We start from the raw sequence: 27,386 nt of genomic DNA, 5'->3' as shown, positions 1-27,386 counted from the left end.
CATTAATGGACTCAGGGACATTAGATGAGCTGATTCACTCCCATGGCTTTAATTTTCATGCACGAATATGCTGAAGCTTCCAAATCACCTCTATCATGGATTACTGCAACAGCCTTATAACTGGTCTCTGAGGCTCCTGATAAATTGCAGAATTCCTTCTAAAAACACAAATTTAATCAAGTCACTCTCCTATTTAAAATCCACGGTTTCCTTTTTTTTTCCTAAAGCACAGCCCAAATCACTGTCAGTTCTTCCTTTCTTTTCCTTCCTTCCCTCCCTCCCTCCTTCCTCCCTTCCTTCATTTCTGAGGAAGATTGGCTCTGTGCTAACATCTGTTGCCAATCTTCTTATTTTTTTTTTCTTTTTTCTTCCCAAAACCCCAGTACATAATTGTGTATCATAGTTGTAGGGTTGCAGCTCTTCTATGGGACACCACCTCAGCATGGCTTGATGAGCAGTGAGTAGGTCCACATCCAAGATCTGAAATGGCGAATGCGGGGCTGCTGAAGCCAAATGCGGGAACCTAACCGCTACCCCACCAGGCCAGCCCCAATGCGGTTTCCCATTTTATCTCCAGCCTTCAGCATGGTACTTTGCAGAGTAGAGGCTCCACATCTATTCGCTGAATAAATGAACAGATTACTGAGTTAATACTGTTAACAAGCAGTTGAGTTGGAATATGAACCTAGACCTCCTTATCTAGAATATACAAAAAGAAAGCTCAGGAAATTCAAAATCCAGACACAGACTGAATATCCTAGCGCATGAATGATACAGTAGCCCAAGTTTGATCAAGGAGGTAAGCATTAGGGCATCAAGACCTGCTAGTGTTTAAAATCCAGTTTACCTGCCAGGATCCAGTGCTCTAATATCCAAAACCAAATATAAGACATACAAATGTGGGGAGATGTAAGATGAAATCCACACAAAGCAGAAATACCCAGAGGTCACTGTCAATTTTCAAAGGGAAAGGAATATTTTCTTCACATCTCCTAAATTCCTAATAACCTTACCTTAAAGGTACTTTGTTTGGTAGCCTGTCAGTAAGAATTACCTAACAACACTCCTGTTAGATAACGGTGCTCTGAGCAGTAGCTACCATTTTTAGTAAACAGTTGAGTTAACTGATTTATTTCTTACAAAAGCAACAAGCTGAGAATTAGAAAATCATGAATTCTGGATCATATCTTTCAGGACAATCATAGAAGTTTGATAGACAACTACCAAGGAGGAAAACTTAATTTCTTATACCAAATAAAAGGGCATCTCCAAACCTAACTGATTCACAAACTACAGACAAAGGTGTGAGTGGTCTGCAAAAGACCTTCTGAGAGTTGCTGGATATTTATTAACTGCTGCTGCTGCTGATGATGATAATAACAACAGGAGAAGCTACTACTTATGCATATTTAGTGTTTCGCCAGCCATGAAATAAACCCTTTCATGCATTATCTTATTTCTGATCCCATCCCTGTAATATTAGGTACTATTATTATTCCTATTTCATAAATGGGGCTGCGAGAGGTTAAATAATTTACACGTGGTCACACTAAAAGGAAGTGGTGACTTGAATCCATCTGGTCAAGCTGACTCTAAAATCTATGTTTTTAGTGACTACACTATACTATCTGAATATCTCAGGCTTGTGGTAATGTATATAATGCTTCTATGTATTTGGGATCTAAGAAAGTAGCAGCCCAGGCCTCAGAGTCCAACATTCAAGGTACATTCACATTCTATCTTGTCCAGAGTTTGATTTCTTTCAGGACCTATACAGTTCTTCCAAGGACTCACAGACAATAAGGAAAATACCTCACGCATACACCCCTGGGTAGAAAGATGTAAGTGTTAATTATCTTGTCATTTGGGGCTGCTTTTATACGCCTCTGTATAGTTACTTGAATTTTATGTATCATTTCTTTAAGATTTTTTATAGACCACTGAGCATCTAAAGAAAAAAAAAAATGAGGGGGATGGTATAGCAAAAGACATAGAATTCTTTCTTTTTAAAGTAAAATAAATGTCCATGGAAAGTTTTTTGACAGACAAATTACTGCCAATCAGAAATGAAACAAATTGTAAATCTCTGAACCTTAGCGGCTCCACAATATATGGGGAAAAAATTTTAGTGGTAATATGGTTATTGGAGGCACTGTCATGCCCTACAAACGTTAGCTTCAAGCTGACCTAAGTCTGAAAGGTTATTACAAATATCGAATGGCTTTCAGATAACATACTGGTTCTCTGGAACCTCTTTTGTAGTTAACAAAGTCTATTATATTTCCACCTTTTTATTAAATGATCTCTCCACTGCTTAGTCTTAACTGAAAGCTGGCTCTCTGCTAAGGCTACCAATTCACCTATAGTTCTCTCAAGAAGTTGCTCATTCTACTACGTAAGATGTACTTCAGAATCAGGCCATAAGATGGGTATTTTCCTTATTCATCAGTGCTTCTCCCAGACCATCACTCCTTCTCCTTAAGGCTCTCTCTATTTTATATTTTAGTTTTATCACCCTCCACCCAATCTATCTTTTTGCTCTATCAAAAGGCAGCCATGCAGTCATTCCCAATCATTCATTAGACTTGTTGTTTAACCAATGATATTGGTTGGCTGTCTACTCCAAAGCCCTTTTCTTTATATCAGAATGAGGTTCTGCTCTTTCCTCAAAACTCAGAAAAGGATGACTTCATACTCAACATCAAGAATTAATCTTGATTAGCCTAGACAATCATTATGTTTTCATTCTCCTGGTAAATAACTGGTTAAGACAGAGGCATGTAAAACAATTTTGGGTAACTAGATGCAAGGAATCTGGTGGATGACTTCTAGAAACAATTCTGTGGCTGCTGGATATTATCATATCTAGATGTAATCCCTGGAATTGTACTTATTTCTGAATGATGGGATTATGATGATTTGTGTTTGCTTTTTGTACTTTTCCCCCCCAAATTTCCACAAAGTGTAGATACTACTTCTATAAAAAATAAAATAAAATAAATTAACCTTGAAAAGATATTCATTTGATCTCACTACTGGTCATGAATGGAATAATAGGAAGAGAACTCATGTTCCTACTGAAAAAAAAAAAAGCTGGAAAACTGGACAAAGCACCTGCAATAATGGTTTTAGATATCAGACAACAGTCAATGCAGGACTCTGATCTCTGAAAGGAAAACAAACCAGGTGAGCATGCCTCGAGGCAGTTTCCAGGCTGTGATGCAAAGCAAGCAAAGGGAGGGAACCCAAACAAAGCATGGTAATCTAAATCGAAAAGCCAGAGATTGTAGTCCAGAATGCCTAGGCAACTAGTATTTGCCGGGCCAAGTACCAGAGAGGAGGAAGCTGCAAAAGAGAGCACTCAGGAAAACTACACAAGGGTCCCATTGAATATTTGGCTTAGTACTAATCTGTGTGTGTATGAGAAGAAACTACCTAAGGCTGGAGAAAGAACCACCAGAAATGAATAGGCAGAATAATTCGTGGAGCTGTTACAGAGCTGGGCATACTTCATGTTCCCACCAGCCAGACTTTAAAGATCTCCAAACACCTGAGGCATGGGGTAGAATCCTTCAAAGGGCATTGCTTTAGATTTGGAATTAAGATCTAGACCAAGGGCTGCTCTGGCCTCAATACAAACTTAAAAGCAAGCCTCAAAAGGATCCAACCAATTCTAAGTAATGTAAATGCAGGTCAGAACAAAACCTCACACTATTTAAAGGAAAACAACAAAATATAGCATGAACAACATAAAATTTATAATGTCAGACATCAGAGCTTCTCCATGTGGTCTCTCCACATGAGCTGGTTTGGGCTTCCTCCCAGCATGGAGGCCTCAGGGTAGTTGGACTTCTTTCTTACACAGCAGCTAACTAAGGAGTTGGAGGCTGCATTGTCTTTTAGGATCTAACCACAGAAGTCACAAAGGCCAGTTGTGCAATATTTCTATTGAGTACAATCAAGTCACAAGCTTGTCCATATTCAAGGGAAGGGAATTAGATGTCATGTCTTAATAAGGTAGTATCAAGGTTCTAGAAAAAGATGTAGGAAAGGAGATATTGTTGTAGACATCTTTGAACAATGTAACCTGCACTGTAGATGTGAGTTGACATCTAGTATCATTTCCCTTCATTTTGCAAAACTACCTTTTACATGTGTTGTGGTGCAGACCTTCTGGTGACAAATTTTCTCAACTTCTGTTTATCTGAAAATGTCTTTATTTTACCTTTATTTTTGAAGGATATTTTTCACAAGATATAGAGTTTTAGGTTGACAGGCTTTTTTTTTTTCCCCCAGTACTTTCAACATGTTATTACTGCCTTCTAGTTTGCACTGTTTCTGAGAAGAAGTTAGCAGTTACTTTTATCATTGTTTTTCACTATGTAATGTGTCTTTTCTTCTTTGGCCACTTTTAAGATTTTCTCTTTTTTCATTTTTTTTTTTTTTAGCGATCTGACCACAATGTGCTTGAGTGTAGTTTTGTGTTTATCCTGCTAAAGATTTGTTGAGCTTTTTGAATAAATGGGTTAATACTTTTTATCAAATCTGGAAAATATTTCAGCTATAGTCATGCATTGTGTCCTTATTTTCCTTTAAATTATTGAATATATTTATATTCATTTTTCTAAAGGCCCTGTCTGCTAGTTTCAACATTTGTGTTATCAGTGGGTCTATTTCTATTTCTCATTTTTTATTCTGTTAGGGGTCACATTTTCCTGCTTCTTTGCATATCAAATTTTAGCTTTTTGCTGTGAAATTGTGAACACTATGTGATTGAGAATGTGCAATTTTTTTGTGTTCCTCTTCTTTCAAAGACTGTTGAGTTTTGTTTTGGTAGGCAGTTATTTTATTGGCAGATTACCTTTACCTTGTCAAGTTTTGTTATTAGGTTTTGTTAGGGTGGATCAAGATTAGTTCTTACTCTAGAGCTTGAATAGCACTCTTAAGGCCTAACCTTCTAGGGTCCTACTGAATGCACAAGATGTTTAGCTGGTCTCTCCACTCTGGTTGGTCAGCATTCCAATGTCTTCTAGCACGGTGTGACCTCTGGCATTCCTATTGACCTCACAGATCCTCAGTGGCTGTTCTCTGCCAAGCCTCACAGAGTTTCACTCTGTACATGGCAATTTAGTTCTTGACCAAAGACTCAAGGGTTCTCTAGTACAGATTTCTAGAGCTACTTCTCTAAACAATTCCCTGCTCTCTGGTACCTTGCCCCACAAATCCCAGCTGCCTCACCAGCTCTATACGCCAATCTTTGTTTTATTTTCTGTGTGAGACACTGCTTTTTATTTGGGCTCTACGGTCCTGTGCTGCTGTTTGGATAGTGCCCCCAGACAGAAAATGAGAGTGAATGTCAAGCTTACCTTGTGCCTTTTCCCTCTCTGAAAGATCACAGCTTTGTGCTGTTTGCTGTTCAATGCATGAAAAGAGTTCCTTCATATAGTTTACCCAGTTCTACAGTTGTTTATGGCAGTAGTGGAACTTTGATACCTGTTACTCTGTGATGGCTGTAACTATAAGTCTCTATTAATTAATTAATTAAAAATAATATAACCAATAAAATCTTAACTTCCAGCCATCAAAAGTCAACCAAGGGAAACTAATGAGCAGTAAAAATAAAAAGGTGGGCCCGATAGCAGACTCATGGAATTTTCTACTATTTTAATTTCTTAGAATCAGAAAAAAATTTCCAGAAGTCACATCATTTTTGTTTATTTTCATTTTTCACTGACAGCACAATGACCACCACAACACTCTTCATTCCTTCCTTCTTCCTTCCTAACTAAAGCCTAATTTTGTGTTTTACTCCAAGTGGATGATTCATGATGAATCAGCTATGCCAACAACGATGCTCCTCTTTCACTTTGTCAGATACTCAATCTCCCAACCTCCCTTAGAGCTAGAGGTGATCATACAACTGTATCTGACCAGTGAGACATACAGGGAAGTATTTTAGGGATCTCCTGAAAAGGTTTTTATTTTCTTGATAAGAGCCATAGGTGACATTGGCCCCTTTTTCCTGTCTTGAATGTGAGTCTCTTCTGACTATAATATATATGAGGAGGAAAAGTCCACACTCTAAGTATGGCAGAGGAGAGGGAGCAAAAGACCCTGGGTCCTTGATGACATCATCAAATAACTAAATCAATACAGCAACTCATTACTTCCGAGAAAAATAAAACCTATTTGTTTAAAACACTCTAAGATTGCTTGTTTCCAACTGTAACTGAAAGCATTTCTGAAAGATAAATGCACATACCATTTGTTCTTCAGACTAAAAAGAGTTTGCAGGTAAAATGTAAAAATAGTTTTAAAACATAACATAAAAAGGAAATGGTTGGGAACTGCATATTTTTGAAGGCTTTGGACTAATCAGATTTCCTTTGGTGTCTATTAAATGCATGACTGCCTTATGTCCTCTTCCAGATTGCAAACTTCCTTGTGGTCAGAGATCTTCTCTGTTCTATATATGGGCCTAGGCAATTTTGGGTGCTCAAATTACCTTGCTGATAGACTCTATTTCTAGATGTCCTATAAGTTATCTCCGCCATCTAGGTATTCTTTGACTCCATCAGGAACAAAGACCTCACAGAAGTGAGCATGCAGGTAAAACAAACAAGCAAAAGGATGTTTTACTGTCTTACGTTCGCATTCTCTGACATCCAAGTTGAACTGCTGTAATGCTCCCAAGGTGAGCTGCCTTACTTCAGCTTCCAGCAAAAGTTGCATCAAGGACGTGGCTAAATGCTTGCAAGCTGACATACATGCTGTCTGGGCCACCTTTCCCTGAAATACAAGAGTGTAAATCATAATGTTAATGGATTAAAATGAAATTCCAACACAAGTTAAAATCATTTATTTTTCAATTAGAAATTTCTTTAAGGTTTTTCTCCATCATGATACCCTTGCATTCAAATAATCTTGGGATTATTTGCACCTGATGGCAATCATCTTAAATATGAGCTCCACTGCGAACAGTCATGTAGCTATAACACTGAGCTAAAATTCATAAAGCCCAGCTATTTATTCAAGAAGCACTTTTTTCCTAAATCAACCATAAACGATATCCAAAATCTTAATTAAACTGAGAAGAAATTTTTCTACAGAGAATAAATTTCAAAAAGTCCCTCCAAAACTACCATAATTCTTAAAAAGCAAATGTAAACAACAATCTCTAACTTATCTAGAAAACAAAGTATTTATTGCTTTATGATTTAACACATATAAAGTGAAAAGAACAGTTTAAAACAAAAAGGTTTCCTGAAAAAAAAAATTAAAAGGATAAATTTTGTTTTCTTAAAAAATGAACACTGAGGTTTACGAACATAAACTAATTTTTAAAATATTGATATTAAAATTAATATTTTACTATCTTCATTAAAGGATTCAAACACTTTACATCTGGTGAGTTACATCTTAGTCCCAGGTCTAAGTTATACACCACAGAAGATATATCTACTTTTTTCCGGATATATATCCATTTTATTTCTGTTATTTATCATATGTTCTGAAAAACAGAATAATGTATGTTTTTAAAAGTTTGAGTTCTCAAATTACTCAGTGGATTCTTCTTTTCTGAAATTATAAAATATTTTAGCCATACAAAAGATATATAGAGTTATATGATGAACACTTATGTATCTACCAAACATTACACACATAGTTTAAGCCCTTATATGACCTTCTTAATCATTTTCTTCCCTCTTCCCCGAGGTAACCATTATTGGTGTTAGGTATATCATTTGTATTTTAAAAATACTATTATGACAAGTATATAACAAGAAACAATATACTACATTATTTTATGTATTCTGAAATTTTCTATAATATCATACAGTATGTCCTTCTGCAACTTGCTTTTGGTCTAATATCATGAATGTGACATTTTTTTTAATGTAATGCATGTGGCTGTAGTTTATTCATTTAATTATGCCACAGTGTTCCATTTTAGGAGTATACCACAATTTATTTGTTCATCCTTCTGTTGTTGGAGATTTAGGTTGTTTCTATTTTTTTGTCATTGTTGTTACTACAAACAGAGTAGGTCACAGAGTAATGTAGGTCTAGTAAGAATTCATGAAAATGCCAGATTCTGACTACACTGCCTTTTATGTTTTTTTCATACGTTTCACTGGGTCAGAGCCTTCCAAAAAAGTAGCAAGCTTTAAATGGAAAAAACATAATAAACGATACCACAATAAATTTTTTAATTTGCATACCTCTTTACATACTTTGGATAATTCCTTTAAGATTATTTCTCAGACCCACTAGGAGGAGGAGTATCAATATTGTAATTCATAATGCATATGGCATATATATGATAATGAACATAGGTAAAAACCAGATTCCCAAATATTTAACTATAAACTGCTTTACCTAAGATATGTTCTGATTTACAATATCCCCGGACATTTCTGAGAGTATCATTTAATTGCATAATCACCAGCACTGAGTACTATCATATATTTTTCTAAGTAAATGAGATATTTTATGATTTTTATGTCTTTGATTACTTTATGAGATTAAATATTCTCTAAATTTTATTTATTTGACTAAATATTATTTTATAGCAGAATAATAAACAATAACCTATCATAGTATACATACTAAAAATGTTCCTCATCTATATGGTTCTGTCTGTGTCTTCTGAAGATCCAAACTCTGTGGATGATTTAAGACAACAAAACATGTAACACATAAGTTAGAGAGCACTATAGAGACCAATTGGGAAAGAGGCAATGGAAGCATAAAGAATCCTAAAGAGAAAAGTCACATTATAAAAGAAATTCACATTAAACAGCTTGCTTTCAATTAAACCCACGGGTGACCTGGAACACTTAACTGCCAAGGAGCCACAGAGTTCAACATAGTTGTCAGGCTATGCCCGGTGTGAACAATCAGAAGGGGCAGATCAGTGAGCGTGGGAGTGGAGTGAAGGAGCGAAGATAATACTAAAGTAAATGCCCAGAGACACAGCACTGCAGATCAGAAGCCAGAGAAAAGGGAAATAAACTATCATCTCTTGGGCACTACTATGCCCAAGATGTATTATACTTAGGAAGTTGATATTTTATGTTATTTCATTTAATTCTCACAATTACCCCAGGAAGTTGGTATTATTCCTTTCTTGTAGATTAATAAACTAAGGCTTTCCATGAGGTTAAAAAATTTAGACAAATTCTTATAGCTATTTGGTGTTTCTACCCAATCCTAAATCTGTATTTTTCCACTAAACCATCTGCTAAAAAACGATAGTAAATCTTACAGTCTTACACTGGAACAGCTGGGCAAAAACAGGTCCAGATAATAACAAGGTTAACAGGTTACCCAAGACATAGACTATGCCCAACAGGTAAGACAGTGGTAGTTCAGGAGCCAACTCTTCAAATACTGAGTATCCACTGGGGCATACTTTTTAACTTGTGGCCCAACATAATTATCCAGAAGATACTTAAAGGAGCCAACAAGTTGAACATGGCGATGCTGTAAAAATCAAAGAGCTAAAAGCCCAATCAAGCTGGAGGCTGAGAAGATAGCATTTGAAAGGCTTGTTTCAGTGGCCAAAATAGACTGCCAAAGAAACGCAAAGCTGGCCTGGTAAAATGAAAATAAGAAAGCTCAGAGTCAGAAAGTCCCAAGATTGAATCTTTTATCTCAATCACTTGTTAGCTGTGTAATTTGGGGTAAGTTAGTTGACACTTCTGACTCATTATTCATCTCAAAGTATTAAATAGCTTAACTTTAACATTAACATGAAACATAGACTTGGCTTTCAACTTTATATCAATATATATCAATCAATAGAGCCAAACGCAATTATACATGATCAGATGTTGCACTACTCTAACATACTGAGTTATTTAACTGTTCTCCAATCACTTTCCAATCTATTCGCCCTCAAGCTAATTCTTTATTTCCAAACAAAGTTTCAATGGCAGAAATATATGTTTTCCTTGTTAAATATTTTTCCAAGTCTAGAAAGCATTTTGGAGCTTTGCTAATTCACAGTCCACTATCCATTCTCTTTTTCACTTCTGGTTTCCATTACTACCATGGTGTCCATAGGTCTTCTAAGAAAGGATAAACACAGGCAATAAAAACCAACACACTAAGCAATAAAAATTGGTGGTTTCACACTATTCATTAAGTTATCTTATTATGAAGCACATTCTTTCTACAAACATACAGCCAAAATCTCTAGGACAGGGGAAGAATTTGGAACTTAAGAAAACCTAAACCGACCAAATGTCCCATATCACTGCCTTTGGATGCCTCCAAGAACAGTTTCAAATCAGTCATAACCACATCCAGACAATATCTAATGAAGCTATGATAGTATCAGTGTACAGAGACTGCAAAAGAATAGAGATAGAATGCCAGACAAGATGAAAAATGAGCGAAGTATTATCATCATATTTTGAACATATGAGGAACCTGGGATGCAGGGAGATTTGAATCACAAGATTTTATAACTAGCTCTGTATGTAAAATCATACTGCCTCTTGATGCATCTACAATATTTATGTACTACAAGACAGTAATTAATATCAACTAAATGAACTGAAAGTCAACTACCAAAGCACTTAAATAGTTCATACTATTTCTCAACCCAGTTACAATATCTTCTTTTTTTTTAAGTTTTGGGAAGGGGAGGGGAGTAACTAGTGAGAAAATTCATGATGTTAATTCAAAGTCAGGCTTATGATCATAGTGAGAACCATCACTGGGCACGAGTCAAGACCCATGAAAATACTTTTATGATTTTTGCCATGTAGCTCTTTGGTAACCAAATCAACTCACTCACTTCAAAAATATACCTAGATTCCTACTCTCTAATTCAAATTCCCCCCTCTACTCTTTCTCTATTTACTGTCTTTCTTACTTGTACTATAACTCTTTGCACTGAATGATACACTGTACTGTCATTTCATGCAAGTACATTTCCTTGAAAAGTACATGGTTTGCAAGGAAAGAAACTCTGGCATTTTTCTTTTGGTATAGGTACACACCAATACCTAACTTTATGCCTTGGAGGTATCTGATTCTCTTCTATAAAAAGGGAGATATCATCCATTGTTTCTAACACAAAGACACAATTAAACACAACTAAGACAAATGTGTAGAAATCTTACAAACACCTCAAAGAAAGAGAGAAACCTCAGTATTCATTACTTTCAATTACTATGTACTCCAATTACACAATACTAAGTGCTATGTCGTAGTACTAAATACAAGTGAGTAGAGATGAAGAGCTTAGAGAAAGCATCACCATCAATAAACACCACAACTATCTCTACCGCCATCACCAGACCAGCTGCTTCCATTTATTGTGCATTGATTTTGTGCCAAATGTCTTGAAAATATTTTCTCACATCATTCTCACGAGAACCCCATGAGGTATTTAATCCTTGATTTATAGATAACAAGGAGGTTAAGCTATATGCCTAAGTGGTGGAGCTAGGATGTGAAGCCAGTCCCGTCAGACTCCAAAGACTCAATAATCCTTTGCTCCTGCTTCCCAGTAAAGGGCCTTGTGGTAGTTGCTACATCTTTCTGTTGCTCTGTGACTTGGGGTAAGGGAATGGAGAGGACAAGAAGATAAAAATCACACAAATCTGAAAGGCCAGGATACTAAGTGAGAGTTTTTTTCTCCCTTCCCCCTCTAAGGAAGCATCAGAAGAATGCTGAGTTCACAGTAGATATTTAGAATGCACTCCAAGCACAGCTCTCTGTCAACCTACTGGGATCAGATCCTGAGTCCCAGATCATCAAGGATCTTATCTGAATGACTTCAAGTAGCCAAAGCCAAATTTCTCTTTCTCTGGGTAATCTTAGCAAGTTTCAAAGTAAAAAACATAGAAAGAGAGCCAGGAACTATTCTGTGAAAGAGGTATCTTTTCACATCAACTTTCTCTTTTGCTTTTGCTTCCTGAGTAACAGTCCCTTGCTTATATTTTGGTGTGTCAAGTTTTATCTTTCTCTAGTTATTTAATGAGTTATTTCACTGTGAAATAGAGAAAAGTTCAGACAGAAACTGATTTAGCAAGGCAAGTAAGTACCACTCAGAAAACATAAAGCCACCTTATACATTGTTCCCTCTTTCTGTGTACCTGTGCCTCTGCTTCCTTAACCTTCTACCCTGAGATAGATATTTCAGGGTAGATACTTCCTCTATTATAGATCCGCGTCTTACTTCTGCCTGCCCCATGCAAACAGATTTTTTGGATTGCCCCCTCTAAGTTCCCTTCCTTCACTGAACAAGAAAGCTATCTTGTTCCTTTTTCCTCAATATCCCATAGCTATGGGGGAGGTCACTTCATTCCCAGAGCACTATGCCTCCTATTTACATAGGATGGATGTTCAACAAGTTACATTTGGAGGATGGAGTTCTGGATCTTCCCATCTGTTCCTGTTATATAGGACCCATGGCTAGAACTTTGGTTCCCATGTGCTGCAGAAATCCCATGACAAGGTCTTATTTCACCTTTATACCTAAACCACCTTAAAAATCACACATCCTCCCCAAGTAGATTTCCCCCCAACTGAATCCATATCTTAGGAAGGATTACAATCTTGTTCAAAGAACATTCTTAAATTCAATTAGAGAATCTGTATAAATATACACCCACTTAAAGAATACACAAATCACCATTCCAGACAAATAGATGTTCCCTAACAGCTAAAGAAAATGAAGCCTAAGGATGATAGCGAAAATATCCTGGGCAAGGTATGTGGTATTATTTGATGACATCAGTAGAGCCTACAATGAGATGGTGGACCTTTGGTAAATCAAAAATTAAAAAAAATAACAAAAAGTAATTAAAGGAAAACAACCCTTACCTAATTTGTCATGAAAAAATTAAGAAGTTCAAAGAAAAAAGCATAGTCAAAAGAAAACTAGGAGTATATACTCAGGATGTGGATGGAAGGAGGAGTCAGAGGAGGGATGTAACAGATGCTATAAACCTGGTTCTGAGACTTACCCACTTGTTTCACTTTCTAATTTTCAGTCATCTTTCAACAAACACAAGAAATCTTTTTTAAAACACTTTTTGCTATGTAGGATTTATTGAGGTACAATTATAAACAATACACATGGAAATCTTAAGAATACAGCTTAATGACCTTTACTATGTAAACACCTATAAAACTGCCATCAGATCAAGATACAGAATATTTCCATAAATCCAACATTTCCTTATGCACCTTTGAAATCAGTAGATCCATCCATACCACAAGATAACAACTTTTCTAACTTATAGCCTCATAGATTAGTTTTGTCTGTTCTTGAGCTTCATTTAAAAAGAATCCTACAGGGGCCAGCCCCGTGGCGTAGCAGTTAAGTGCGTGCGCTCTGCTGCTGGTGGCCCGGGTTTGGATCCCAGGCATGCACGCATCAATGCACCGCTTGTCAGGCCATGCTGTGGCAGCGTCCCATCTAAAGTGGAGGAAGATGGGCACAGATGTTAGCCAAGGGCCAGTCTTCCTCAGCAAAAAGAGGAGGATTGGCATGGAGGCTAGCTCAGGGCTGATCTTCCTCACAAAAAAAAAAAAAAAAAAAGAATCCTACAGTTTTGTCCTCTTTTGTGCCTAGCTACTTTTGCTCAGCATGTTTTTGAGATTCATTCCTGTTGCTGCATACATCCATAGTTTGTTCCTTTTTATTGCTAAGGAGTATGAATAAATCAAAACTTGTTTATTCATTTTTTTATTGATATGTATTTGGGTTATTTCTCTTGGGGGGCTTTTATGAATAAAGTCTTTAAGTGGAAATATTCATTTTCCTTGGAAAAATACCTAGGAGTAAAACTGCTAGATCATAGAGTAGTCATATACTTAATTTTATTAGAAACTGCCAAAGCTTTTCAGAATGAGTGTACCATTTCATATTCCCACCAGAAACGTATGAGAGTTGCCCCATATCGTCTCCAACACTTAGTATAGTTCATTTTTTTTTTTATAATTTTATTTATTTTTCCCCCAAAGCCCCAGTAGATAGTTGTATGTCATAGCTGCACTTTTTTCTAGTTGTTGTATGTGGGACGCGGCCTCAGCATGGCCGGAGAAGCGGTGCGTCAGTGTGCACCCAGGATCCGAACCCGGGCCACCAGCAGCGGAGCGCGCACACTTAACCGCTAAGCCATGGGGCCGGCCCTCGTTCATTTTTAATTCCTGCTATTTTGCCAGAGTATAGTGGTATCCTATTGCAGTTTCAATTTGCATTTCCTTATGAGTAGTTCCACTAAAGCATATTTTCTTTGCCTATTGGTCAAATGGATATCCTCTTTTGTAAAGTACCTGCTCAAGCTTATTGTCCATGTTTTCAACACATCAACATTTTCTTAGAGATTTGTACAAGGTCTTTGCGTTTTCTGGACGACTGCTTTGTCAGATAGATGTATTGCAAATATTTTCATACATTCCTTTTTGCTTTCTTAATGGTATCTTTTTTTTTTTTTTAAAGATTTTATTTATTTATTTTTCCCCCCAAAGCCCCAGCAGACAGCTGTATGTCATAGCTGCACATCCCTCCAGTTGCTGCATGTGGGACTCGGCCCCAGGATGGATGGAGAAGCGGTGCCTCGGTGCACGCCCGGGATCCAAACCCGGGCCACCAGCATCGGAGCGCACGCACTCAACCACCAAGCCACGGGGCCGGCCCTTAATGGTATCTTTTGATGATTAGAAATTTATAATTTTGATGAAGTCCAATCTATCAACATTTTCTTTTACAGCTAATATCCTTTGTGACTTGCCTAAGAAATCTTTGCCTAACTCGAAGTCTTGAAGATATCCTTATACATTACTTTAGACGATATGTTGTATTAGCTTTCACATTCAGCTCTACAATCCATTTCAATTTCTGGTTTGGGGTAGGTGTGAAGATTAGTTTTCTTTTCAATTCAAATATTGGATTGCTTGAACACATTTATTGAAAAGATCTATCTTTCTCCAACTGAATTGCATAGATACTTTTGTTGAAAATCAAGTGACCACATATGTGTGTGTCTATTTTGAGACTCCCTATTCTGTTTCATTGATCTTTTTATCTAACTTTATGCCAATACTTCACTGTCTTAATTACTGAAGCTTTACAGTAAATATAGAAAATATTTAGTAATATAGCAAATAACATACTATGTATTATGTAATTTTATAAATAAAATATATTACATATATTATAATATATATATAAATATAGTAAATATATTCTATTAGTTCTGTTTCTCTGGAGAACCCTGGCTAAAACAGACTTATTAGCTATATCTCCTTGTTTTATACATGTAGTGATCGCTCTAGGTTTTACAATATGCATCTTTAACTTATAGTCTATCTTCAAATAATATTATACTATTGCATATAATTTCATTTTCATATATTTTACTTCTTTATATGTTATAAATATAAACATAGTCATTGTTGCTTTCAAAAGTCCATTATCTATTTAATATATTTAAAAGTGAGAAAAAATCTTTTATATTTCTCACATATTTTTCATTTCTGGTCTTGTCATTTCTTTATGTAGGTCCAAGTTTCCATCTTATATTACTTCTGCCTGAAAAACTTGCTTTAATATTTCTTGAAATTGAGGTCTTCTGGCAACAAATTTTCTCAGCTTTTGAGTTTCTGAAAAAGGCTTTATTTCACTTTCATTTTTTGTGAGGTATAAGATTCCATGGTGACAGTTGTTATTCTTACAGCACAGTAAATGTATTGTTTCATTATCTTCTGGAGTGCATAGTTTCTCATGAAAAAAAGTATGCAGTCATTTCATCACGGTTTCTCTACACGTAATGTGTCTTTTTTTCCCCTTTGGTTTCTTCTAAGGTTTTCTCTTTATCATTGTTTTTCAGCAATTTGACTATGATGTGCCTTGGTATAAGTGTGTGTGTGCGCGCGCGTGCGTGCGTATGTCTGTGTGTGGTGTCCTGCTTGGTATTCGCTGAGCTTCCTGGAAATATGAGCTTATAGTTTTTATCTACTTTGAAAATTTTTTAGTCGTTATTTTTTCACTTTTCCTATTCTTCCTTCCCCTCTCCTAGGAAGCCAATCAGTCATATATGACACTGCTTGATGTTGTCCCACAGATAACTGAGACGTTGTGAAATTTTCTCCCCATCGTTTCTCTTTCTGCACTTCAGTTTGGAGAGTTTCCATTGCTCAGTCTTTTAGGTTTCCCAATCTTATCTTCTAAATTTGCTAATTTCTGCTGCTAATCCGATTCGTATATTTGTTATTTTTGATATTTTTGTCTTTAGAAGTTCCATTTACTTCATTTTTTATAACTTTTATTTCTCTCCTTATATTTATATTTACCTTTAAATATTGAATATATTGATCAATGTATATGTGTGTATGAGCAGTTCTAAAGCATTTGTCTGCTAGTTCTGTTGCCTCTGTCATTTCTGCATCTTTTTTATGGACTGATTGTTTTCCTTGCTATGGATCAGATTTTCCTGTTTCTTGTCATATCTAGTAAATTTTATTGAACACTAGATATTGTGAATGTTAGGTTGTTGAGTGTCTCTATTTTGTTGAATTTCTTTAAAGAGTGTTGACTCTAGTTGTGGCAAACAGTTCAGTTTCTATTGGATCAATTTGAAATTTTGGGGTGTGCTGGTATGCACTTTCATATAGGGACTAGAATCATCTTTTCCCTAGGGTTACCTTAGGCCCAGTACAAATGCTACTTTAGACCCATTGGCTACCAGCCACTCCTCTGGCAACTCTACTGAATGCTTCAGGAGTTCTGTGGGTTCTTTCCCCTCTTACAGGTTGAAATCTGAACAACTCCCCCTTCCTTGTGTGAGTTCTGGCAACCGTGCTCAGCTTCTGTGCCCTGGCAGTGGTTTTGTGCCTGACTTCATGGATTTTTCACCCCACACATGAACAGCTGAGTATTCAGCAAAGCCTCAAGGGGATCCCCATGCAGATTTCTGGGGCTACTAGGAATACTTCCCTCATCTTGAAATTGCTTTCTTGCAAATATCAGCAACTTCTTCCCCAAACTCCAATCTTTGTCTTTTTGACTCAACAATACTGCCATACTCTGCTTGGGTTACCCACTCCCTGTACTGCAGTTTGTGAAGTACCTGTAGGCAGATTGCTGGGGCTACACTTCATTTGTTTCCCTTCTTTCAGGGAATTACTGTCCTGCACTGCCTGCTGTTCAATATCTGAAAACAGTTATTTCATTTATTTTGGTTGGTATTCCAAATGTTTAACAGTCAAGAGTATATCTGGTACCAGTTATTACATCATGGCCAACAGTGAGCATTTCACCTTTATTTTTGAAAGATATTTTTGCTGGGTACTGATCTGTATATTGACAATTTTTCTTTACTTTTGGAATTTTAAAAGTTTCATTCAATTGTCCTCTAGCCTCCACTGTTTGTATGAGAAGTCAACCATCATTCTTATTTTTCTCTTGAACGTGTTTTTATTCTGTAGCTGCTTTTAAGATTTTTCTTTATATTTAATATTCAGCAACCTAGTCATCGTGTGCCTAGGTTTAGTTTTCTTTGTATTTATCCTGCATGGGTTTGCTGATCTTCCAAAATCTGTGGATTGATTCATTTCCTCAGATATAGAAAACTCTCCATGATTTCTTTAAGCAGTGCTTCTGAACCATTCTCATTCTCTCCTCTCCTTCTGGGCCTCCAAGGACACACAGGTTGTACCTTTCAACTGTGTTTCAGCTCTGTTTTATGCTCCATTCCATTTTGAAAATTAAAAATAATATTTTTATTCTTCTTTTCTCTCTATGTGTCAAGTTTAGGTGTTTTCTATAGATCTCTCTCTGAGTTCACTAATCTTGACTTCTGCTTTGTTGAGTCTGTTGTTAAACCCACTTAACGCATTTTTAAAACTTCACCTAATGAGCTCTTAATTACAGATTTTCTATTTTCCTATTCTAGAATACACATTTGATTCTTAATATCTGCTCAAATAATTTTTTTTTGTATTTTGTCCATTCGTTCCTCTGTTGTCTTTAACATATCAATCATAGCTATTTTGAAATCTTTGTTTGCTAGCATAAATATCTGGATTATCTAATGATCTGCCTCTATTGACTGTTTTAACTTTTGATTATAAGTCAGTTTTTCTGCTTACTATCATGTTAAGAAACTGTTTTATATGCCATACATTGCAGATAAGATGCTATAGTGGCTCTAGATTATCTTATCTTCCTCAACCGAATTTTGAGTTTCATTCAGACAGGTAGTTAAATTATTAGTGGATCATCTTGATTTTGTCAGGCTTGTTTTTAAAGTTACAGTGGGTCCATTTTAGTTCTGCCCTTACTCTTAGGACCTTGTCCTTAATCAACGAAAATGGCTTTACTGATGTTTAAACTGAAAGAGGGGGTGGTTCATCAGGTCTCTCTACGGGTCCAATCCTCAATGTCTCTGCTGTGCAACTTCCGGAATATTTGCTATCAATATTCTAGCAGCTGATGTCTTCTAAAACCCCAGAGTGTGCCCTACTCATGTGCAGTTTAGAAATTAGCCAGGGACTGAAGGGCAATTTTATAAAGACATTTTGGGGATTCTGTCTCTGTACTTCTTTGTTCTGTGGTATTCTTTTCCTCTAAAACCTATTCTTATTGACATCCCAAGCACTAACCCTTTCCTTCTTTTTGACAATACTCTGATTTTATATTTTGTCCAGTTTTTATAGTTGTTTATGACTAGAGGTTAAGTCTGATACTAGGTATGGCATCACAACTAGAACCCAAAAAGAACCTCTTTAATTTATCAATATACATCAACCAGAAAAAATTATAACCATTTAAAGAATTTCTCCCTGGCCAAAAATTTTATATGCCCTAGTCTTGATTTCCATTATCAGCTTGGCAAACGTTTTTGCTTTATAAAGAAAATGCACATATATATGCATTTTTTGAACTCAAATTTATAAGGATAACGGGTGTAGACAATTAATCAGCACATGCCCATTACAAAACAACATCACCAGCAAATACCTTAACTTGTCTGTTCTACTGCCACAGACCAAAACAGTGTCAGAGCAAAAACAAAGAATAAAAAAAAAGTAAATAGAGAAATCACAGAGCATGGTTTAATAAAAACCAACACACACGTTAAATACAATGCCCTAGAACACTGACTTTAACCATTGTCTCAGTTTTGTCATCTGCAAAATAGGACTGTTAAAATGGTTAATTAAAAATAATTCCTATGTAGTACTTGCCACAGTACCTGGCTTATAGTAAGTACTCAGTAAATGTCTTATGCTTATTATAATTTTTATTCCTATCATCGTGAATATGGAAAAGTTGAAAATGACAATAGATATATTTGCTTAAAAAGTAAGCATTTTATGAGTGCATAATATTTTACTATTATGCCTTTTATAGAGTCATATGATTTTCTTGTTTTAAACCAAAAAATTCTGTCATGCAAAAAAGTGGGAAGTGTACTTCCTGCTCTGAAGCAAATCAAAGAGAACATGCAATTAAGTGCTAAATTGAGCAGAATAAACTCTAAGCACTATATGATTTTAGAATAAAAGGTTATGAGGCCAAAATAGTCAGAGAAGGCTTCACAAAAGTGGTAGGACCTGCTGGGTGACCTTCAATACATCCCAACAACAACAACACAGGGAAACGTTTTCAAGTGGCTTCCAATATATGATAAGTATCATAGTCAAATTGCTGAAAAACAATGATAACAATTATTACTACACAAACCTCCATAGAATAAGAAGTCCCCATAATGAGAAATAAAAACTCTTCCTTTCTCTTTCCTCAACTCCTGTTCAGGTTAAAGGTCAACTTCATCAAGTCATCTCATTAACACAGAAATGTCTTTGAAGGTATTTCAGTATTTGCCATGCCTGACATTTCACCAGACTGCAACCAAGATGCTAAAGAATCAGATTCAAATATTAATGAGCAAAAGGTCATGATGAGGTAATCTCCAAGTTCTATTAGTGCCTGTTTTCTGACCCTATCCAATTCCCTCTCCCTTTCTTCAGTCCTCTCTTACTACATACGTTTACAGTCACTGGCTTAGTTTCAAGATATACCCTCTAAACTGTAATTTCACTTGAAGTACATTTTAAGTGGAGGCCTCCCAGATGCTGGATCCCCAATCCAAGGGTGATCTGCAGAGGTACAAAGTTAAAAGAAAAAGAAGAGAGACAATCAGCTGAAAACTACATCCAATTTTGATATTTAACTACTAGAACAAAAAAAAGGGGGAAAAAGAAAAGAAAAAAATAGGAAAAACTAAAAAGAAACCCTCTTTTTCAAACTTTCCAATAAGCTATTTAATAATGTGAAAAAGCAGAGCGTATTAAAATATTAACCAAAGCTTCCAGGAAAACCTCTATAATCTCAATTGTTTATTCAAGACCTTTACAAACCTCATAAAAAATTAAGTGGGCTTGGAAAAAACACACCACAGCCATAGGAGAAAGTTTACAAAACACAATGCTACAGACGCCTGACTGTCTGCCAGCCAGTCGCTTTTAACTTCCACATACAACTTATTACTCAGTTCCTAACTGGTCAATACCCTAAATAAGAGCATTTCTCCTCCCAAACACCTCATTAGCCTGAGTTTCTTTTTTTTGCTTTTTGAGCTAACGTATCCTGTAGGTGCTTTGGTTCATTATTTTCTGCCAATAACAAATGCTTCATTTCAGAATATTTAAAACCTTAGGTTTCTCTGAGGGAAATCATTTAAGATCTTCTTTACAAGAATTTAATTAGCTCTCTAATTAATCTCACTATGGGAGAACAGTGCATGAACCAGCATGTCCATTTTATGAGAAGTGGTAGTGAAAATAAAATAGGACTAGGGTAAAAGTGATACATAGAGAAAGAGCAAGGACTTTGGTTCACATTAACTTAGGTCCAAATCTAGGCCCTATCACTTATGTGACCTTTAGGAAAGTTGTTTAATATTGGTTAGACTCAGCTTCCTCATTACTAAAATGAAGATAATCTTGCAGAAACTGTATGCAATAAATGAGATCATATACTATGGAGCCCTGTAGAGTGTCTGGCACATAGCAGGGCCTCAGTGAATGGTAGGTACTTTATTATGAAATGTTCCTATCTTTTTGAGGAGTACTGGCAATATCTCAAGGAAAATTTTAAATGAAAATTTATTTGGGTCCCAGGCAGAATTAAAAATTCCACATTTCTTGACAAGTGGTTATGGAACAATTCAACATACAAATTCTAATGTGAGCTGGACTTGATCAACTTTCATACACCTAGAAATTCACTCTGAGTTAATCATGTAGCAGGAAATTGAGCAAGGAATATGAATATTTCACTCAATCTCAGTCTGAGAGGACAAATGCTCTTAAACCATTTATATCTTAAGGAAACACACTGCATATTCTCCCCATGCCCTTCTTTTTCCCTTCTGAATGGCTCTACAGGAGCTGTAAAAGAGGAAACTTTTCACCACATTTATCTGTGTCAAAGCACTAAAATGTGTTAACAATTAGAGAAGAGGAAACCTGAAAGACTGCCTTGTTAATTAAGGAACTTGCTATCAAAGAACTCATTAAAAGGTAATGAAGCCAAATGGCTATTAAAATAAATGCTCACTGAATAAAGGTTGACTGGCTAACAGCCCCTCAATATAGCTTTTTACAAACATTCCCAATAGTAAAGACCTAGAAAAAGATGAAAAGACACAATAATGCTAAAACCAAGATTGAGAAAACCAGAGATGAAGTTATCCTTCATAGAAAGAAGCAGCTGAATTAAGAAACACTTTAGAATTAAAAATATGGGACATTAAACACTCTTGGAAAGTCCTCTAGCATATAGCCCTTGTTCTTAGAGACCCTGAGCATTGCGTAATACAGAACTGGGCAGCTGTTCCTCTCTATACTTTGCTGCTGCTAGTCATTAAGTTAGAATGCAATTCTCCCTATTCTTATTGAGTCCCTCACCTACTCCGTTCCACCTAGCTTCATTCTTACTTAAGCTGAAGCTGCAAATCTTGGAGAGATGGCGTAAAGTTAAGGTTAAAAGAAAACTGGTGGAATATAATGTAATCTCAGAGATACAGTCCCTTGAGCAAAGTAAGAACAAGAACTGAAGGATCTCTGTAACAGGACATGCTAGAAATTGATCATTTACATTGTACTCTACAAGTTCAGAAAATTTTCAGAGAACCAGACATTGGTGATAAGAAAAAGATGCTACCTCCACTGAAAAAAGAATATACTTGCAGAATATGTTAGTTGCCTACTCACTGTCTACGCTGCCTTCTACCTTAACAAAATAACCCTTGGCAATATAAACAGAACAATTATGTTTCTCAACCTCTTGCCAGATCTGGAAGGCAACTGATTTGAAAGCAGAAATGTCCTCAGAAGCCCTTTTGCCTGGTCCTTCCTTCTGCTGTCTAAATATGGATGTGATGGCTAGAATTCTAGCAGCTACCTTGGAACCTCGAGGAAAAGCCCAAGAGAATGACAAAGACCTTAGCCCTGACATTCCTGAGCCTCTGATCTGTTATCATTTCTGGAGTTATGTGAGAAAATATGTGAGATTTTTATTTTCTCACATAATGAGAATTCCTCACACTCTTAGGTATTCCAGCCACTAAAGTTGGTTAGCTATTATTATTGATAACTGATAACTACATGAAAGCCAGTAGAATCAAGAAATCATATGAGAGATGTGCACATCATTACACACATAAATAATAGTCTAGATAAGGAATGAGACGGCCATTAAATGGGACAGAGAAAAAGATGAAACACTGTCTATTCACCTTGTTTTTTGACAAGTATACAGCGTATAAAGAACTTTTATATCTGAGGTCAAGTAAGGAAGAGAGTAAAATAATAGCACACAGCCCAAGTAAAAATACTTCAAAACAAAGAAAAACGAATAGCATTTGTGATGGTTAGTTTTATATGTCAACTTGACTAGGTCACGCGTTGCCCAGATATTTGGTCAAACATTATACTGGGTGTGTCTGTGAGAGTATTTTTGGATGAGATTAACATTTAAATCTATAGACTGAGTAAAGCAGATTTTCCTCCCTAATGTGAGTGGGCCTCATCCAATCAATTGAAGGCCTCAATAGAACAAAACGGCTGATCCTCTTGTGAGTAATAAGGAACTCCTCTTGCCTAACTGTTTTGAGTTGGGACATTAGTCTTTTCCAGCCTGCAAATGTGAACTGAAACAAAGGTCTTATTGGGTCTTGAGCCTGCCAGCTTTCAGGCAGTACCTTACATCAACTTCCTGGGTCTCCAGCTTGCCAACTGCAGATCTTAGGACTCTTCAGCCTCCGTAATCACATGAGTCAATTCCTTATAATAAATCTCTCATATATATATATATGTATATATATACACACACACACACACACACACACACACATCTTATTGGTTCTATTTCTCTGGAGAATCCTGACTAATACAGCATCCAAATAACTCAGAGAATTATCAAGCCTCAGAAAATTGTATATGAGAGGACTGAAAGGAAATTTTCAAGAAACTCTTTGGAATCATCATCTAGAGTAGAAAATAAACCATTTCCAATAAAAGAGAAGCACAAAGCAATAAGAAGAAAACAGTGTGAGGTGACATGATAACACAATAAATCAAAAAGTCAACAGGAAATACAAAGGGAGATGGATAAGATAAAAAAGGTTATAAGAATAACAAAAGCATAGTAACTAAATTAAAATCCATCTGAGAAGGAATAAGAGCAGGATTCATGGAAAATTACCAAGTTATGTGGAAAACAAACATGAGACACTCTCCAAAAACTTAGAAAACTAGTATGAAGCCAAAAATTGTAATGGAGTAGATGATCAATTTGAATACATAAGATAAAGTTAACATCAGGTCAACTGATGTTTGCAAAGCAAAGCCAAGAAAAAGAAGAAACACCAAGAATTATCAATATATCAGAGGAAAAAAGTTTACAAAAAAGTACAAGCACTCAGGCAGCAAACTTAGGTTGAAAACCAAAGAACAAAATAAGATTTCTCTACTGCAACACTAAAAGCTGGATGACAATGGAACAACAACGTACAGAATATTGAAGGGAAAAAATGAGATGCAATTTTTTTTTTAAATCAAGCTAAAAAGTAAGAAGAAAACATTAAGAAATACATAAGGAAGGCCTCAGAAAATATGAAATAAATATCTTTACTTGAAGATACACATTGTGAAAGCTATGGTCTAAAGCATGAAAACTAAGGAAAACTGAGATAAATTTAATAGTTGTCTTAAAACTAAAGTAAATTTCAGTATTTACTGTTGAAAAAGATATATAACATAGAGAGTTATGCTGTAATAATAATAATACTCTTGATTTAAAACAATGGAATATATTAAAAATATAGGAGAGGAAGAGGGAGAATAAAAATATGACAAACCACTTATATTAAATACGTCACAAATAAAACTTTCCATGCCCAATTCCAACATTTAGAGAATTAAAAGTTGAAAAACATTTTGGAAAATGTGAAAAGACTTGGAAATGGAAAAAATGAAAAGACTTATGTTCTTCAATGCTCTGAGGATGCGTAAAGCTAAAAAATAGGGTATATGCACCAAAACAAAGGAAACAAAAGAAACTTTAAAAAGAGAAAGAATGAAAAAAAATAACACAATCATAAACAAATAGACAATAGTTGTATATCGTTTACATTATCCTATTAATAGACAAAGGCAAAAAAAAAAAACTGATGAAACTAACAAATAAAATAATGGGCAAAGGCATACAAGGAAAAAGTTAATGTAAAAGAAGAGATGGTAACATATTAATAACAGATAAGGTTCAAATGCAAGCCAAAAGTTATTAAACAAAAGAGTCATTTCCTACTAACATCTACTAGCATTCTAAAATAAAGATCTGACTGCCACAAGTCCTCATACAACATATAATATTGCATGGAAATACATAAAGAAAAAATTATAGAAAAGGGAACATACCAAAAAACATAGGCAGCACAATGATAGAAAGAGATCTTAACAGAATACATTGAGACTTTGACAAAACAAGCAGGAAAAATTATAATGATAAGTGAGGCCTGAATAATAATGCAATAATATGGATTTAAAAGATATATATATTGAAATTTGTACAATATGGTAAGGAAATGTGTCTTCTAATCAGTAAATGGGGTAATATCCAATGAAATCCCTAAAGGACTTTTCGGTACTAGTGCTTGAACAAGTGGATACCCATATAGCTAAACACAAACCTCAACTGTTTTGTCCCTCTGCTATACAAAAGAAAATATCTAAATGGACCATACATCTAAACAAAAAAAGTTAAAATTATAAAGCTTCTAGAAAAAACAGAAGGGAAAAATTTCTAGAACTTGGAGTAGAAGATTTCTTAGACAGTACACAGTAAAAAGGCAAGGACTCACCATATATATAACCAAAACAGAACTGGAATCGCGAATATATAAAACACTTTTATAACTTAATAAGAAGAACAATAATTCAATTTAAAATATGGGTAAAAGATATGAACAGGCACTTGACAAAAGAAGATATATAAAGCCAATGAGTACATGAAAAGTGCTCAACATCATTAGGTGTCAGGAAAATGATAAATAAAACCACAAGGAAATGCCAGTACATACTCATTAGAGTGACTAAAATTAACAAAAAAGATGACAATACTAAATGTTGACAAGAATTTTTAGCAACTGGAAATCTCATACACTGGTTTTGGGAATATGAAACTGTATAGATACTTTCAAAAACCATTTGTCAGTTTCTTAGAATGTTAAAAATATACATTTACAATTTGACACAAATGCAAATTAAAATAAAATTGAACCCATGGATTAATGATAACTAATAACTAAAATGGAGAAAAACAGACTTTATGAGCCAAGCAATTCAATGGAATCAGAAATACACACAAATATCTATAAAGTGTTTTTGTCAAAGTTACATCTATATTTAACCACCTGCTTGAAGGAAATATAAAGCACAAAGGAACATGTTAAGTAACATCACAGGTATGTACCATGTGAAATCCTATAAAACAAATAACTAAGTTTCTTTAACAAATAACTGACAAAGTACAAAAAAAAAAGTAGAGTATGTACGGATAAAAGGGGCTTAGCCTTGCCAATGACAATGCAGCTTATATAAAACAAATCCACTCACCAAGCCCCACTGTAAAACTTGATAAAATAACAGAAACAAAACAAAGCAAAAACAGCTGTTTGAAGGCATCAAAGAACAATCAACAACATAAAGTTTTAGAGAAATAAAAGAGAAAAGTTAAACATTGAGGTGACCTGGAATTCCTCCAATGTTTCTTCACCTTAGGGAATTTGCTTATTCCCAACACAGGGCATGGCAGCTGAAGAGATAATAAGAGCCTCTCAATAATTTGGAGTCAAAGAATAATGAAGTTCAGCACTTTCACTCCCAGGTCCCCCCAACAAAGGTGGTGAAAATTAGGGAATAAGATGATGCTAGAGTAAAGTGTATTGCAGAGAAATGAGACTGACACTTTTTATACTGTTTGCCTTTACTTAATCCTAAACTCTTTAAGGGGTATGAAACGGAAACAACAATCAGGAAGCACCTGCTAAGAAGTGAGAAAGCTAAGCAGAGTTTAAGCAGTCTCATGGACCTGGGCAGAAAATTAGAGATCAGGGTCCACCAAGGAGGAAAAGCCCTGGTAAACAGCCCAGGATTCAAGGTGAGATACCAGCAGGACTATACCCTATGAATAAGTGTAAACCAGAAATAGATCAATCCTTACAAAGCCTTGAGGATAGCCTACTTTGCAGGAAGATTTACATAATCCAGAGCTTAAGAAAATTTTTTATAGATAATATTCTGCATTTAACAGAAAAATTTTAAGCAGTGACAAAAGAGGGAAATACATCATGGGAGAGGATGAGGCAAAATAAGATAGAAAACAAAAACAAACCCTAGGTGATTCAGATATTGGAGTTATCATATAAAATAATTTAATATATTTTAAAAATTGGTAACAAGATAGAGAGTTTCACTAGAGACCTAAGATCTATAAATAGAAAATCAATAAAAATTCTAGAACTGAAAAACACAATTTCTGAAATTAAAAACCCAAAAGACATTTTTAATGACATATCAGACATAGTAGAAGAAATGATTAGTACACTGGAAGACAGGTTCAAAGAAAATATTCAGACTCAAGCACAGAAAGAAAATCAGATGCGAATGAGAATATTGTAGGAAACATATGAAACACAGTAAAAGATCAAATATATGTCTAATAAATACCTAGAAATAAAGTGGACAGAGAGAATGGAGCAGAAGAAATAGTTGAGATACAGGCTGGGAATTTTCTAAAACTAGTGAAGGACATTAAGCCACAGATCCAAGAAGCTCTATGAATGCGAAAT

The 27,386-nt window shown here is 35.5% G+C and overlaps 1 protein-coding gene across 3 annotated transcripts in view; it reads right to left on the bottom strand.

Moving 5' to 3' along the window:
- The window catches only part of EXOC6B (exocyst complex component 6B), a 588,554-nt gene that overhangs the window by 165,211 nt on the left and 395,957 nt on the right, over window positions 1-27,386 (bottom strand). For all 3 annotated transcript variants that reach the window (XM_058550958.1, XM_058550957.1, XM_058550956.1), the window contains one exon: window positions 6,648-6,789. In XM_058550958.1, the coding sequence (XP_058406941.1) occupies window positions 6,648-6,789 (142 nt within the window). The remainder of the gene's footprint in view (window positions 1-6,647; window positions 6,790-27,386) is intronic.

This window comes from Diceros bicornis, chromosome 12 (genome assembly GCF_020826845.1).
Source record: "Diceros bicornis minor isolate mBicDic1 chromosome 12, mDicBic1.mat.cur, whole genome shotgun sequence".
Taxonomy (NCBI): Eukaryota; Metazoa; Chordata; class Mammalia; order Perissodactyla; family Rhinocerotidae; genus Diceros; species Diceros bicornis.
The sequence above is the reverse complement of the archived record's forward strand: the minus strand, read 5'-3'. Positions and strand labels throughout refer to the sequence as shown.